The sequence below is a fragment of the Mobula birostris genome, chromosome 22 (assembly GCF_030028105.1).
Source record: "Mobula birostris isolate sMobBir1 chromosome 22, sMobBir1.hap1, whole genome shotgun sequence".
NCBI classification, from domain to species: domain Eukaryota; kingdom Metazoa; phylum Chordata; class Chondrichthyes; order Myliobatiformes; family Myliobatidae; genus Mobula; species Mobula birostris.
The window spans coordinates 25,696,074-25,712,900 of record NC_092391.1 but is presented as its reverse complement, the minus strand read 5'-3'; the positions used below and the strand labels follow the sequence as shown (position 1 = coordinate 25,712,900).

General features: G+C 41.2%; 1 protein-coding gene across 1 annotated transcript in view; it reads right to left on the bottom strand.

Annotated features, from left to right (window-relative positions):
• Positions 1–16,827, bottom strand: part of ptpa (protein phosphatase 2 phosphatase activator) — a 56,015-nt gene that overhangs the window by 23,873 nt on the left and 15,315 nt on the right. The window contains exons 3-8 of the mRNA XM_072240401.1: positions 16,297–16,383; positions 13,773–13,898; positions 11,123–11,240; positions 5,325–5,424; positions 4,155–4,279; positions 1,801–1,901 (exon numbers count right to left, since the gene is read on the bottom strand). Of these exons, the coding sequence (XP_072096502.1) occupies positions 1,801–1,901; positions 4,155–4,279; positions 5,325–5,424; positions 11,123–11,240; positions 13,773–13,898; positions 16,297–16,383 (657 nt within the window). The remainder of the gene's footprint in view (positions 1–1,800; positions 1,902–4,154; positions 4,280–5,324; positions 5,425–11,122; positions 11,241–13,772; positions 13,899–16,296; positions 16,384–16,827) is intronic.

The following is a 16,827-nucleotide window of genomic DNA, read 5'->3' as shown; positions in this document are numbered from 1 at the left end:
TTTTACTGTATCTCATCTAATTTTGGAGTGCTCTGAAGACACAGGGCCTGCAGTGCATTATAGAATGTTTCTGTACCACTATATTGTGTCATGATCCAAGATGTTTGCTGTAATTGGCTCAGGGACTGATTGTGTTTATGGCAGAGGTTCTCTACCTTTCATCTTGCTTTCTTTTTGAGAGCAGGGAGCTTGTCGAAGCGCATTTGTCTGAGGGGGAAGGTGACATCACTGAGGCCTTGCTGATTTGCTGCACCTGTCTAGTTAAGCCTACCTGTTTGCTTGCGATACACTTTCATTACATCCTTGCAGCATCACCTCTGACCTCAGCAAAATCTCTGACCAAGGCTGAGCTGGATGTAGAGGAGACAAAAATCAGACATCCACACACAAAGCCTGATCTGGCAGAGTTTTGGCAAATCAGCCTTGGGGATGTTGACATTGCTTTCAGTGTAACAATCTTCCTATTGATGTGAAGCATCTTCCTGAAGTATCGTTGGCAATATCTATCAGACTCAAGGTTTAGTCGGAAGCTCACCCTGGTCTTGCTTCCAGTGAGGAACGTGAGGATGACAATTGCATTGTACATCTTGATCAAAATATTCCTCCACAGGTCACAATGAGCAAAAAAAAACACGTTAGAGCAATTGTCCAAAGGGACACTTGCAAGTTGAATTCTGTGCTGGATCCCACTGGCAATGTTAGCATTTTAAGTTAGCAGTAAAGTTCAAGATTCATCCTTTCTATGGTGTTTTGTAGTAGATCACAAGCAAAGTCCCAGGGCAGCGGCCCAACAAAGCAAATTAGTTGTGATAATAAATGAGATATTAGGCTCTGGATGATTCCCATGTGAACTGAAAGCCATTCTCATGGTACTGGCAGATAGTACAGTTACTGGCATACTGAACATTGAGAATGCATGGTGTGGAACCTTAGAGCCATCAACTATTCTGTATTAAACGTCACTTTTAGCTGGAAACTGTCATTAGTGAGGGAAGAATGACTGCAGAAAATGGAAAACAGGTTTGGAGAAATAACACAACTTTACTGATTTCAATTTAGAAAATAAACGGGTCTATTTCCAGACCAACAAAAAGAACAGTGCAACTATTGGATCGTGAAGAAGCCTTAAAATCTCTACAAATAGATCTGTGATTATGAACAACTAATCTGGTGTACAGATAAAGGGATGAAGACTGAGGCAAATCACAAGATAACTCTCCTGCTCTTCTTCAAAGTTCCAGTTGAGATCTTTTAGGTTCACTTGAGTAAAAGGTATAGGCCCTGGTTTAACATCCCATCTGGAAATCCACATCCCTCTCAGTATTGCACCAGAGTGTTAATCTGGATTACGTATCAAGTAATTTGGAAGTGTGATCACTGTTGTAAAAAAAAAAGTGGCAACTAATTTTTGTACAACCGTGTTCCACAACAGCAATATGACAATTAAATACTGATTTATTTTAGTGAAGTGTTAAAAGTTAAATATTGCCCAGAACACCGATGATCAGTCCTCTATTCAAAGATCAGACAGCTGATGAGCACAGGATTTATGGACTTCATTCTTCTACTGGTATTGAGCTTTGAGAAGCAGGGTCTTCCTGCTCAATAGCGATTGGGTTATGGCCTGTTGTGGGTGAAGTATGTTAGGTTGCACATATGAAATACCTGGAGAAGGCACGTGTGCAGTTGCTGTCCATTTCTTTTAATGTGACTGTTGAGGTTGTGGTCACAGACCGACATTAGGCTCCCCTCTCCCTCTGAGACTTGGAACAAACTGATCACAGGGTTTTGACTTCTCACCTCATTAATAAACCTGACGCACTCCAAAAACATGTATTCCTTATGGTGTTCATTCACTACTTTCTCATCCACAAAATGGTGTGGTGCCAGAGTCGGGTGATCTGAAATATATATGAAAGCAATTCAAATGTAGCCCTGAAATAAAATTAAGAATGATTCCCCCCAGCCCAACTTTCAGTCTGTAATTTCACAAGATCCATATTTCTTTAGTTATCCCATTACCACCCTCTTTTTGCTTCTACCATCATTCTTTGAGTCATTTAATCTATCCTGCATTTCACTCCATCACTAATCTGCCCCATTCTTCCCTCCCACTCCTTCCTTTCCAAAGACAAACCTGCTACATGCACAAACTTTTCTAATTCTAAAGGAAGTTCATAAGCCCCATATGTGAGTTCCTTCTCATATACATATACCGCCCATCTTGCTGAGTATTAGCAGTATCTTCTGTTTTAATGTACATGTTGAACATTCTTGGTGTTCTCATTTTGTAGTAAGTCATTCAGAAGGTCAGTCAAGCCTTTGTGCCTGAGCTGCTGCTTTGTAAAGGGCTTCCCAATTAGACCTAATGGGTCATGATTTCCTGAAGCTGCTATACATTTTTCCTATTCAGGTTTACTTCACGTATCATTAGAATTCATAGCATTAAGGTTCCAAATTCCTTACTTAAAAGGTTATTTTTGAATCTGTTTTCACCCTCTCTACTCAATGCCCCACAGACAGCATTCTCCCAACCCCTTTCAGGCAAAGCATTTAACAATACAACAGCCTACTGTACTAGAAAGGAAATTCTGCTCATTTCCCTTTCAGTTACCAACTTAATCACTTTACATCCATGTTAATGGTGCTGCTGTCAAATGAAATATGTATTCTATAAACATAATTTTGAAGATGTTACTTTTCTCCTTTTCTTTCTTGACCCCTAAAAAAAAATCCAACTTCTCTACTCTTTCTATATGTAATGGAAGGATGCATGCTTGCCCTATGTTGTTGGACAAGGAGCAGAAGCCACATGTGCTAACATCAGTGATTAGGAGAGGTCGGTGGCAGCGCAAGCCCAACGGGAAAGGTCACATATGAGGAAATAAATTTCTTGCTCAAAAATTCCCTTTGCCCAAAATTAAGTTAAAGTTAGAGGTGGAAATTTATAATAGACTGTGTTAACGTGTGAACTGAGTTGTGGATTCATGGTCGCCTGCCAATCTTGGCTCCTATCATTGTGCATGTGGTGAGTCAGCCCTTCAACCCACTAAATCCATTCCGCTGTCCAGTTAGATCACTCCCTCTCTGCAGCATAACTGCCTTGGTTTCGTAACTCCCAATGACAAAAATCTATCAATCTCAGCACTGAAATTTCCATTTGACCCAAAAAAAAACCCACAACAGCTTTTCTGAGTATGAATGCTGGATTTACATTATCTTGTGTGTGAAATAAAACCCCATTGACAGTAACATTTAACAGTACAGTACTGCCCCCTTTTTCCTGACTCACCCACCACAAGAACTCATTTCTACTCCAAACATTTTTAAATGATCTTGAAAACCTCAGATGGACCATCCCTCATGCTTATATACTCAAAGAATTCAAAAATATGCAATTCCTCCTTGTAGTCAATATATACAGTACTGTGCAAAAGTCATTAGTAACATACACACACAGACATAGCTACGAAGCTGAAGACTTTTGCACAGTACTTTAGTAATTTTATGTATTGCACTGTACTACTACCATAAAAAAAACTAATTTCATGACATATGTGAGTGATGATAAGTCTGATTCTGATACGGGTCTCTAATGTGGACTGAGAGTGGGAAGGGGGCAGGGAGAGGGGAGGGAACAGGAAGCACCACAGAGACATTCTGTAATGATCAATAAACCAATTGCTTGGAATCACAGCACTTTGTCTGATGGCTCAGGGCTGGATGTGTCTGCAACCACACCACTACCCCTCCCGCACCTGGCACTCCTTCTCTGGCACCTGTCTCATACCCCTCCTGTAGCGCTCCACCCTCGCCGTTCCCTACATCTTTTGCTCCCACCAGATTTACAAACTCACTCTCGCTCCACATTGACAAGTACAGTACTGTGCAAAATCCTCGGCACCCTAGCTATTGATATGTGCCTGAGATCTTTACACACGTTTGCACCAATGAATCTACTTTGTACTTTCACCTAGCATAATAGAGCTTTCTACTGGTGCTGTGTCCAGAATTTAAAATACTCCAAATTATACAACTGGGTAAATACAGGATAATACAGTGATCCAACCCAGTTGGAAATTGGGGTGTGAATGCAAGTAGGGTTTAGGGAAACGGGGTAAAGAGGGGAGAGAAAAACAGGTGATATACTTTACCTATTAGTTGGGAACTGCCCCAGATAAAGGGAAGGAACTGGAAGTCATCAAGGCCCCAGACCCCCTGGCTACCTGCTGGCTCCATTCGATACGTTTTCTGCAACTTTCGCATGACCTGTAGATACCTGTGTTTTAAAGACGACAAAAACTTGATTTGTTGGTTTTACTTTGGATATTTTGCAATTTTACCACTGCTGTCTCTCACTCATACATGATCAAGCTCTGTCACTATTTCTTACCATTTTGTTTTTCTCCGCTAGCTTAGCCATTCAATGCGTCTACGCCGTCTGTCTCAAAAATTCCCTGTGGCAGCATGTTCCACTTTCATATTACACTCTGGATAAAGACTCTTCACCTGAATTCCATATTCAAATTATTTGTAATTAACTTGTACTATGGCCTCACAATTTTAGAAAACCCTCAAGACGAAGTATTTCTTTTAGATTTCTCCTCTCAAAAATAGTTCATAAATTTAACCCTATTAGGTTATTTTTATTTTCCTCTCTACAGAAAAAAGACTGGCCTTATTCAAGCTTTACTAAAAGTTTAAGTCTTCAGTTCTTGGAACATCATCGCTGCAATTTTTCCAGAGATTTTATGCTACTTGCTGTATAGATTGGATTTGCTGGAGATGTAACCAAGACTTTATAAATGCTTAACAAACTTCTCAGCATTTCAATCAGACTCTTCCAAACCAAACACCAGTGTCTTACTTTCCCAATGGCTTCTTTTGACCTGTAATGTTGCATTCAATGATTGGCATCTCCAAATCACTTTGTGCTCTTTCCCCACTTCAGCAGTTACTTTCCAAGGAAAATGTGGTCACCATAATCCACCTACCAAAATGCCCAGGTCATTATAAACTATAGTTAATATACAGTATTCACCGATCAGATTATCTTTCTACTGGTAAACCACATGGCTCCCCTCTTTCAATGTCTTCGTCACCTTGCTTTGTATCTATACTTTGTTTAATTTTTCATTCCTGTGAAGTCCCATGAAATGTCTTACAGTGTTAAGGATGTTATACAAATCCACGTCGTTGATGCACTCAGGGGAGTGAAGAGATTTTCCTCATCAGCCAGTAGTGGATTCAAACCAAAAGCACCATGCATTTCCATGTGCACTTTAAAGACCGTACTGCATTCATAAATGCATAACTGAACTTACCTATCAAATACATAAAATACAATGGCAAGCTGATCGTCCACTTTCAGAACTCCAATTTTACAAAGACAGCAGAGGAACGCAGCAAATGCAGCCTCGTGACCTATGTCCGATGGAGAGACAGAACAAGTCAAAGATCATAGCCTCGTGATATTCGAGGTTAAAGGAGGAAAGAAAAATATATCGGCAGGTACCCTGGGTGGAATGTCATTTTTTTCTATCAATCCCTTTCGAATTCCCCAATGTAGTGTTAAAAGGAGTTGTCCCACAATTGTTGAAAGCAAAGTTTGATGGGCTCATTCCCTGAATTCACAGAGTGAAGCCCAGATACTTCCCCAACTGGGAAGAATAAAATGGACAAGTTTCTTATAGTCTCCCAATAGCAGATGGTGATGCCTGAGAAATTTCAGTATTTGAGGTACACTGTCCACAAATATTATAATGAGCCTTTCTAATTAATTATAAAACAGAAAAACAGATTTATATTTACACATCACTCTTTTGAGAGTGACAGAGCACTAAAGCACAGAAGTGGGACCTTCAGTCCCTCTAGTCCAGGCCAGCCCAGTGTTCTGCCTCGTCCCGCCTACCTGCACCTGCACTCCATACTTCCTCATACACGTACCTTTGCAAACTTCTCTTAAATATTACAATTGAACTCACACCTACCACTTCTGCTAGCAGCTTGTTCCACATTCGCATCATCCTCCAAGAAAAGAAGTTCCCATTGAAAATTTCACCTTCAACCTAAACCTAGTTCTCTTCTCGCCCAACTTGAGGGGAAAAATGCTTGCAAGCACTCACCTTATTCTCCTAATTTACATTTTATAAAGAAGGAGCAAAGCAAATAAAGAAACCTTAAATTTAAAAAAAACAAAGCTAAAGCTGGTTTTCATTACTGGAATCAATAGGTTCAATTTTAGTGCCTAGTGGTTACAGAAAGCTCATGAATACTACTGGGCCCTCTCCCTACTACACCCTGCTCCCTAGCCACCCAGGGAGAGTGGACGGTAGCAGCAACTAGATTCTAGTGGTGCTTCAACTAGCAGTGGCCTGTCAGTGCATGGCACAGATCAAACCTTTGAATTGATTTTGCTCCAGCTTACATTTCAAGAAACCAAACTGAATAATCATTATTAGTTGAAATGGGATGAAAATACACAAGGAAAGATGAGAAATTTAAATATTTATTCACAGAATTATTCATAATGAGGAACTTTTGATAGTGGAAAGAAATATTCTACTGGCAGGAGGATTTGTAATCAGAAAATATAGATTGTCAAAAAGATGAAGATCTTTTTTGTTATTATAAAGTGGAATTCACTGTCTAAAAAGCCAATGGAAGCAGATACATAATTAACTTTCATTAGGGATTTGATATATACATGAAAAGGAACAACTCTACAACAGTGAAGGGCAAGACAACTTTCTAAAAAAAAACTCGGGCTAGATGAACAAATGCCTTCTGTGTCTTGAAATTCTGTGAGAACCTCAAAACTTTGACAGCAACTTCCAATATTGAAATCTCTACCATTTTCACTGCATACCCTCTACGACAGTATGAAATTGCTTTCTCAGGACATGTCTTTTCAATGATGAGAAAAGTTATAAATACTGACTTTGCTATCATTGCCCAACTTCCAAAAGAAGAGTTCAGAAATAAAATAATCTCCAATCCTACACAGTATTTGCTGCTCTTTTAGTGTCCGCATGAATCCAGCTATCTCACTCATTGAACTCCGCATCTTACCCAGTGCACTTTCCTAAAGGCATTATCAACACCAGCTCTTTACAATTTTTTCAATGACAAGAGTCACATTATCACATACATAGTAATGTGCTCTAGGAACTCATATCCAAAGAATTGTTTGAAATAAAAGCTATGAATGTAAGAGAGCGCATTCAACCTATATTAACTCATCCATTCAGAAAATTCCTCACAGTATCCAACTACTCTGAAGATATGACACAGGTTTCTTCTCTATCTCCCCACCTGATGATTGTGCACAAGCTTCACGCTGCCATAGCCAAGTTGGTGCAGCAGTTTCATCTTTAAGGCTGTGGGTTTGAAGCCCAAGACACTGAGCTCATAATCCAGACTATTACACTAAGAGCACTAATGGGGGAATTCTATACCGTCAGAGAAGGCGAGATTAAAGCAAGGGACCATCTGTCATTTCAGGTGGACATAAAGTGATCTCATGAACAGTAATGGAAAATGAGCAGGCGTGATTTCCCTGGTGTCTTGGCCAGTTTATATCCATCAACAAATACTAAAACAGATTATCTAATCATTATCATTTGGTTTTGTGCAAAATTGTAGCAATTTTTCTTACATTACATCAGCAAATAGATTCAAGAAGTTACTTAGCTGGCTGAGAAATGCTTTCAGAAGACTTGTAGCTCTTACTTCTATTTAATATTAAGAAGTGAATTGGGTAACATTAGTAATTACTGAGCATTGCGAGGGGGAATAAGAAGTGAAGCACATTTCTAAATAGTTTTTATTTGTTAGCATCACCCAGGAAGTTGCTTAGAGCAGCAACTGCTCCTTTACTGCAACCAACATCCAGAGTTACAGCATTTCACTGCTGAAATGAGCACAAGGAAGAACTGAAAGCATGGACTGTATGGGATTAGGCTTGCCAACACCAGCCATCCTCCGATACCTCCTTATCAGTGGTTATTCTGAGCATAGGCGACTGAGTGACAGCAGGTTGATCTAACATAGTGCCATCATAGTCACGTTCCACCATCAACTTGAACTGGATCAACGTGCCCAAAAGCATATTCCACAAGTTCCAAATGTTCCGCAACGTTCCAAATTCTGGTTGAATTTCCTCTTCGTCCTGACTAAATATTCAGATTCAGTTTTATTTATCACATGTACATCCAAACATACAGTGACAAGCACCGTTTGTGATACTAACACGCCTAGAGGTGTGCAGGGGGCAGTCAGTCTGCAATTGTCGCCACACAGTCCAGCGCCAACATAGAATGCCTACACTGTTTGGCAGAACAGCACAGAACACAAGCAACAAAACAGCAACAGCAAAGCAAGCCCTGTTCCTCCTCCTCATCCACCCACATACACAGATAGTCTTCCAGCTATAGGACAGGCCTCCAGTCTCCAGGTTTCGGCCATTGGGCTTTGACTTCTGATTGATACCTGGACTAGCCAATGACAGGATCCTGAACTTCAGGAGCACTGGAATCAACTAGAATCAAGTCTGGGATCTTTCTGGCCTGTAACTCTCAGGAACTTTCTGGGTGATGAAGTTAAAAGTCAGTGAGCACCCTATTGTGCTTTCTTCTGAAAATAATTGGTATAACTTCTCCTCCTCCCCACCACGGGAAGTCAATATCATTGTTAAGGCTAGCGCATTTTTGCTCAAACTGAGTGGACCTCAAACAAGTAGCTTGCTAGGTCATTTTAGAGGGCAAAGAAGAGTCAAACCCTTTGCTGTATAATGGTAGTCACAAACAGAGTGGAATGCAGGTCCCTTCTTTAAGTTAATTAATGAATCACATGTTTTTAAGTCCAATTCCATACCATAAATGATGGGTCACCATGGTAGCACAGCGGCAAGAGCAACACTATTGTAGCTCCTGGTGTTCCGGAGTTCAATTCCAGCGCTGTTATGTAGGGAGTCGCTGTATGTCCTCCCATGGAGCACATGGGTTTTCTCCGGGTTCTCCGGTACATCTTCCACCCAGTTTCCTCTCGAGGTCCAAAGATGTACCGGCTAGGGTAATTGGTCATTATAAGTTGTCCTGTGATTACATTAGGGCTAATTAGAATCGAAAAGCCAGAAGGGCCCACTCCACACCGTATCAGTAAAGAAATAAAACATATATGAAATAAAATAATAGCTCTTTTCTCCAGATTATTAACTAAATTAAAAATTTCAACCGGCAAAGTGGGGGATTTGAACTCTGTCCATGAATAAAGACTCCAGGATTATAGTAATCATTTTATACTTCCCACCAAAACAAGCTCTCCTTAGAATCAAACAACAGGAATTCTGCAGATGCTGGAAATTCAAGCAACACACATCAAAGTTGCTGGTGAACGCAGCAGGCCAGGCAGCATCTCTAGGAAGAGGTGCAGTCGACGTTTCAGGCCGAGACCCTTCGTCAGGACTAACTAAAGGAACAGTGAGTAAGGGATTTGAAAGTTGGAGGGGGAGGGGGAGATCCAAAATGATAGGAGAAGACAGGAGGGGGAGGGATGGAGCCAAGAGCTGGACAGGTGATTGGCAAAAGGGGATACGAGAGGATCATGGGACAGGAGGTCCGGGAAGAAAGACAAGGGGGGGGGGGGGGACCCAGAGGATGGGCAAGAGGTATATTCAGAGGGACAGAGGGAGAAAAAGGAGAGTGAGAGAAAGAATGTGTGCATAAAAATAAGTAACAGATGGGGTACGAGGGGGAGGTGGGGCTTAGCGGAAGTTAGAGAAGTCGATGTTCATGCCATCAGGTTGGAGGCTACCCAGACGGAATATAAGGTGTTGTTCCTCCAACCTGAGTGTGGCTTCATCTTTACAGTAGAGGAGGCCGTGGATAGACATGTCAGAATGGGAATGGGATGTGGAATTAAAATGTGTGGCCACTGGGAGATCCTGCTTTCTCTGGCGGACAGAGCGTAGATGTTCAGCAAAGCGGTCTCCCAGTCTGCGTCGGGTCTCGCCAATATATAAAAGGCCACATCGGGAGCACCGGACGCAGTATATCACCCCAGTCGACTCACAGGTGAAGTGTTGCCTCACCTGGAAGGACTGTTTGGGGGACCGGACACAGTATATCACCCCAGTCGACTCACAGGTGAAGTGATGCACCGGACGCAGTATATCATCCCAGTCTCCTTAGAATTATTGTTAGAAATAACCAAACGGGTTTTAATATTTGCTATCATTAAGCAGAAGAAAGCTTGCTCGAGGTAGGTAGATGGAGGATACACGTGCAATTCCTTATCCCTGACTGGAAAAAAATCACTACAGATTGGAAAGCCAAACTGGAGGAGTAATTAACCCTTACCATTCTTCACAAATGTACTAGACAACAATTAGGAAACATTAGAAGGGTGCAAGGCAGGAATCAAGGAAGACACTATTATTAAAAGTCTGACTGAAATAGGTTATAAATTCATTAACGACAATGCGAATCAGCAGCCTTTGCAACAGCACAACTTAAACTCCTGATCTTTTTTTTGTGTGTGAAATTATAGCAATTTAATTTCTTAACAAACACTCCCATCTAGTGGTCAATCTTGGATAACACAAACCACAGCCAGGCAAAGGAATGAACGAGCCTGCAGTCAGGGCATGGTTTTAAGAGCTGCAGTCATACAGAGTCTAAAGTAATCACTGTTTCTTGCCAATTTACAACCAAGAACACACTAATTGAAGGAACTATCATCAAAATTGGTTGATTTAAAATTAAATGCATCCATTATCAGCAAGTTTCTCTAAATAGCAATGTGAAAATGACTAGATAATCTGTTCTAATGATGCGGTTTAAGTCTAAATATTGGTCATGACCTTATCTTATTTTAAAGATTGGTCACTTGATCTTTTACATTCAACTGAGAGCAGACAGGTCCCCAGTTTAACATCTTATCCAGAATTAGTAACTCTTAACAACATTACACTCCATGTGTGTCACACAGGATTTGCTTCACTCTCCGGGCTGGAACAGTGAACCAACATTAATATGATGATAAACTTGCATAATTAAAGATATGAATAATGGAGTACTGAGGTATCCAGATCCTATACTGATGTATTTGTAGATATTGGTACCTGTTCCATAGTCTATTCTTGTTGGATTACCAACAGACTCCTTTAAATACACAGCAATCTCAGGGACAGCAGCGTGCAGCTCATTGGGAATCACTGGGGAAACCAGGTTTTCAGCTTCCTGCAACAATAAATTAACTTAGTCAAGCACAGGAAACTCAAGAGTGGCCCTGAACAGATTTCCCTACCCTAGATAGCAAAGGGCACCCACCAAGTTCATGTACAACATGGCATTGCAGCGTCTCATTCCAGTTTGTGACCACTGATCTGTCTCCTTCTCTTGGATAACTAGAAGAAAGGGTACCGGAACCAAATGTCCTGGATCCATTTCTAACAACCTTTCATGCTGTAATTTCCGAAGATCAGCCCAGACATACTTTATACTTTATACTTTATTGTCGCCAAACAATTGGTACTAGAACGTACAATCATCACAGCGATATCTGATCCTGCGCTTCACACTCCCTGGATTACAAATATTAAATATTAAAAAGTTAAAAATTGGTAAATATTAAAAATTTAAATTATAAATCATAAATAGAAATAGAAAAATGGAAAGTAAGGTAGTGTAAAAAAAACCGAGAGGTAGGTCCAGATCAATATCAACAGGCTACTTCATGTTACAAACTCTACCCTCCACACACCTGAAAATCCAGATGCCAGTATTATTCTTCTAGAGCCAGAGGAGTGGAAATTACATGGAGTTCTGAGGCTGACTCTCAGCACAAAATTGGAACCAAGTTGAAATTGTGTAACACAGAAGCCAAAAGACTGGTTGAAATCTGATGGATGGTTTTATACACCGAGATGGACATACATTATCAGAAACATATGCCAATGAATGATTACCGGAGTAGCAGTTCTGACAGAAATTAGAACAAAGAACAGTATAGCATAGGAACAGGCCCTTCAGCCCATGATATTGTGGCAACCTAATTAAACTGAGCCCCTCTGCCTGCACATCGTCCAAATCCCTCTTCTCTGCCTATCTAAGAGTCTCTTAAGTTTTTCTATTGTACCTACCTCTTTTACCAACCCTGGCCTGCATTCCAGGCACCCACCACCCTGTGTAAAAAAAAACAACAACTTACCCTGCACCACACATCAAAGTTGCTGGTGAACGCAGCAGGCCAGGCAGCATCTCTAGGAAGAGGTACAGTCGACGTTTCAGGCCGAGACCCTTCGTCAGGACCAGCAACTTTGATGTGTGTTGCTTGAATTTCCAGCATCTGCAGAATTCCTGTTGTTCGCGTTTTTAAACTTACCCTGCACATCTCCTTTGAACTTTCCCCCTCTCCCCTGAAATGCACACCCTCTGGTACTAGGCACTTGGACTCTTGAAAACAGATTAATGGCTTTCTTCTCCATCTACGCCTCTCATAACTTTATAAACTTATATCAGGTCTCCCCTCTGCCTCCAGTGCTGCAGAGAAAAGAGCCCGTTTGTCTAACCTCTTGTCCCTATACTTTTTCTTAATACAGACAGCATCCTGGTGAACTTCTCTGCACCCTATCCAAAGCCTCCACATCCTTCCTCTAATGGAGTAACCAGAAGTGAATGCAGTACTCCAGATGCAGACTAACCAGAGTTTTTATAAAGATGCAACATAACTTCCTGACTAATAACAAAAAGCCTTGACCAATAAAGGCAACGATGCCATATGCCCTCTTGATCACACTATCAACTTGCGTGGCTCCCTTCAGAGAGCTACGGATCCGGACCCAAGGTCCCTCCGTGCTCAGTGGTGTTAAAGGTCCTGCCGTTAACTGTACACTTCCCCTTTACATTTGACCTTCCAAAGTGCAACTCTCCACACTTGAATGGATTAAACTCGATCTGCCTTTCTCCGCTCATATCTGAAACTGATCTATGTCTGCCTGTATCCTTTGGCAATTTGCTATAATGATCTAAGCAACTACAACTTAATAACATGAGTTTTTTAAAGCATGCCTCATCACTTTTTTTTGAAGTGAGCTTTTAGCTATGTTAATTTTAACATAGTTCTTGACCATGGCAGGATTCAACCATTTCTGAATTATCTTTCTTGGTTTCTATTTAAGCCCAATATGCAATTAAAGCACACATTATTTTGTAAAGGTGCTCTTGACACCAACCAGAAATTTCTTGTCCTGTATTTAAACCCATAGCAAAAATGTTTATTCCTCCTCCCGCTACAACCTCAAATGTTCATTCATTACATGCTGTGTCGTATGACGTGGGCAATCATGGCCACGATTATTTTTGGCAGTTTTTTCCTGCAGAAGTGGTTTGCCATTGCCTTTTTCTGGACAGCATCTTTACAATTTGGGTGACCCCAGCCATTATCAATACTCTTCAGAGGTTGTCTGCCTGGCGTCAGTGGTCGCATAACCAGGACTTGTGACGTGCTCATACAACCATCCACTACCTGCTCCCGTGGCTTCAAGTGACCCTGATTCGGGAGTGGGGGAGCTGAGCAGGTGCTACACCTTGCCCAAAAGGTGACCTGCAAGCTAGCGGAGGGAAGAAGCACCTTACCCCTCCTTTGGTACCCCTCCCTGCCACTCACAAATTAAGACACCTCTGCTTTTAAAATTAGCACACTTAAGAACGTATTGATGAGACACTTTTTAAAACTCATTTCTGTAAGTTGTTCTTTGAGTAAGACCATACCTTCTCGAGCTTGCTGTACCAAGTGCGGTATGCCTTGTTACCAAATCGGGACGGCTGATCAACGGGAGGGGTCTCATCGATCCATCGGTCCAGTGTGTTTAGCAGCACAATTAGCTTCTCCACCGGCTGCAGATAAAAGTACATGGGGTCTCAGAAACTGTTCCTACAACTGTCTGAACAGAGAGAACCAGTGGCTTGGCAGCATTCACTGTCCTAAAGTGTTTCATGGTCAATGAAGACCACTTTTTAGTGCAAGGACAATCATGACAGTTAAGCTACACACAGTAAGATCCCACAAATATCAATCTGATACTGACTGGATTATACATTTTTAAGTGATACTGGCTCAGTGATAAATATTTTTGAAAACAAATGAATCACTTACAATCACAACATATACCTGCACAAACTTCCAACTGATGCACCCAAATGGTGAGGCAACTCCTCAGTGCTACTCATCTTTACATTGGTTCATCGGAGCTGGATTTTTTTTTATTTTGGATAATTCTGAAAGCATGAACTGGACTGCACAGGCTATTGTAGTCTCCAGGTTGTACTCTGCTCTCAATAACTAGAAAGGAAATGGAGTGGGCGAAACCAGCCTGTCAAGAGTTACGACTGAAGAAGATTGATGCCCATGAACCACATACCCAGTCACCACTGTGAAGGTTGTGGGATATGTCCCACTACTGAGATTGAGCAGCTGATCCAGGCTGACATCGTGGGAGAGGGAACATTGTATGAAGTAATAAACTGACAGTCTGCCAACATTCTCAACAGGGCGTAAAAGAAAGACTGCATGAACTAATCTGAAAAATAGTAGGGAGTTTTTTTTCTCTAATACCCTGATCAACATTTATCTCTGGGAGAGACTGCTTGTCCCTTCGTGGTAGTTTTCTCTGTGCAAATGAGCAGGCAATTTTCCTATATACCAATGACTAAACTTCAGGAGGTATTTAATTGATAGCTTTCCATGCACAAAATGACACATTTTTCTCCTATATCACAGCAGTAACCACACTATCAATACTTTATTGATAGGCACTTTCTTTATGCCAACTGGTAGGCTTTTCCTATATTAAAATGACTGCACTTCAAAAGTACTTGGTTGATTGTAAACTATACTGAGATGTCCTGAGGTTATCAAAGATGATAGATAAATGCAAGTCTTTTCCCCCTTTCATATGTAATTTCTGGGTGGCGGGGTGGAGATGTGTCTCTACCAAAGGAGACGCAAGGTGCTCATTCCCTCCACTAGTCTGCTGGTCACCCTTGGGCAAGGTGTAGCACCTGCGTAGCCCATTGATCAGGGTCATGTGAAGCCAATGGAGCAGTTGGTGGATGGTCACAAAAGCAGCTGGTGCATATCACAAGTCCTGGTTATGCGACCACTGACGCCAGGCAGACAATTTCTGAAGTATTGATAACGGCTGGGGTCACCCGCCTTGTAAAGAAAAATGCTGCCCAGAAGGCGACACAGGACAACCACTTCTGTAGAAAAATTTGCCAAGAACAATCATGGTCACGGAAAGACCATGCCAGATGGCACATAGCGAACGGACAAATTAGTATCTAAATATTAGGGATCTCCTAGTTTTCCTTAAGTAATATTGCAAAACATTAACTGTTTCAATCCAATCTTTTTAATGTAATGTGGTGGAACACTGGCTGATGTCTGCCATCTCCTACAGAGTGTACACTGAGATTCAGCAGCACAGTGGTAAGACACAAGGAATGAGAGCAACAGACTGGACCTGCCACTTCCACTTGTTACTCAATCACAGGATGTGGACAGTGCTGGTTCTACCGAAATGTGTAGTTCATGCCAAATATCCTGGAACAGAGGATGCAGGTACAGGTCAATCACATCATCGTATCTTTGGTCACATATCGGCCAAACTGGGCAGATTAAGACAGTCCAAGAGTGTTATGGTTACTAAGCTTTCTACTTAATTACCTGAATTCAAATTTTTCAGTAACTGTGGGGAAATTTCAATTTACTTTGCAAGATCATTCAATGGTCCTAATTAGTTACTACAATACCATCATAACACGTTAACTGTAGTTAGCAGTATTGATGGAGAATCTGTGAGGGACCAGGGGTCTTGTCAGTCATTTGGAAATTTCCTCTGAATGATGAAAAGCCTCTTAAACCTTTGCACTTCAGTTCCATCTAATCAAAAGAAAACTTTTAATTGAAACGAGAAGAGCTGTCAAAAGACAGCCCATGCAGGTTGTACGTCACTGACTTAAAGCTTTGGAACTCTATATTTGGAACTTTTCATTTCTGTCTAACTTTAGCACACTAACAGTCCAACTCTTTATCAATATGTTATTTCATCTAGGTCTGAAACCTTGCTTCATATTTTTGAGAAATGCCTTAAAAATACTATACAAATAACTTGTAATTCACTCTTGAACTTCCCTCCACATTCTCCCAGTGTAAAACATATATAAGCATCTTATAACATTAATGAAGGAAGCTGCTTCAAAAGTTAAAGAACTCAGCTCATGACTTCCCTACCTTGGAAGTTTTATAGTCACACATCAGCTTTTTCCCCTTCACACCTTCATTCAGTGTCAGAACAAACCCGATATAATCAGCATAAGCCTTAAGGGAGTGAGACAAGGTGATAAGGTTAACTGTAGAGCAAACCAAGCCTTTAAGCAATCTTACAATATAACTTGCACTTTTTAAAGTATATGAATTAAAATAAAATCCTTTACTTTACTGTCGCCAAACAATTGATACTAGAGCGTACAATCATCACAGCGATATTTGATTCTGTGCTTCGCGTTCCCTGGAGTACAAATCAATAGTCCTCCCTCACTCTGATGGAATTTTCTGCACTTGCTTAAAGAAGTGCAATTACAGCAGAACTTGAGAATCTCAAAATGGCTCAGAGGTCCACACGACAACCCTCCCACCACCATTAAGCATCCATTTCTTCCTCCACTGGAGTACTGCGACTATAGTGTGCCATGCATATGAAGCAACTTCCAGGGTTTCCTTGCCACCGTATCCCAAATCTGCATCCTCTACTGTCAGCAGGGT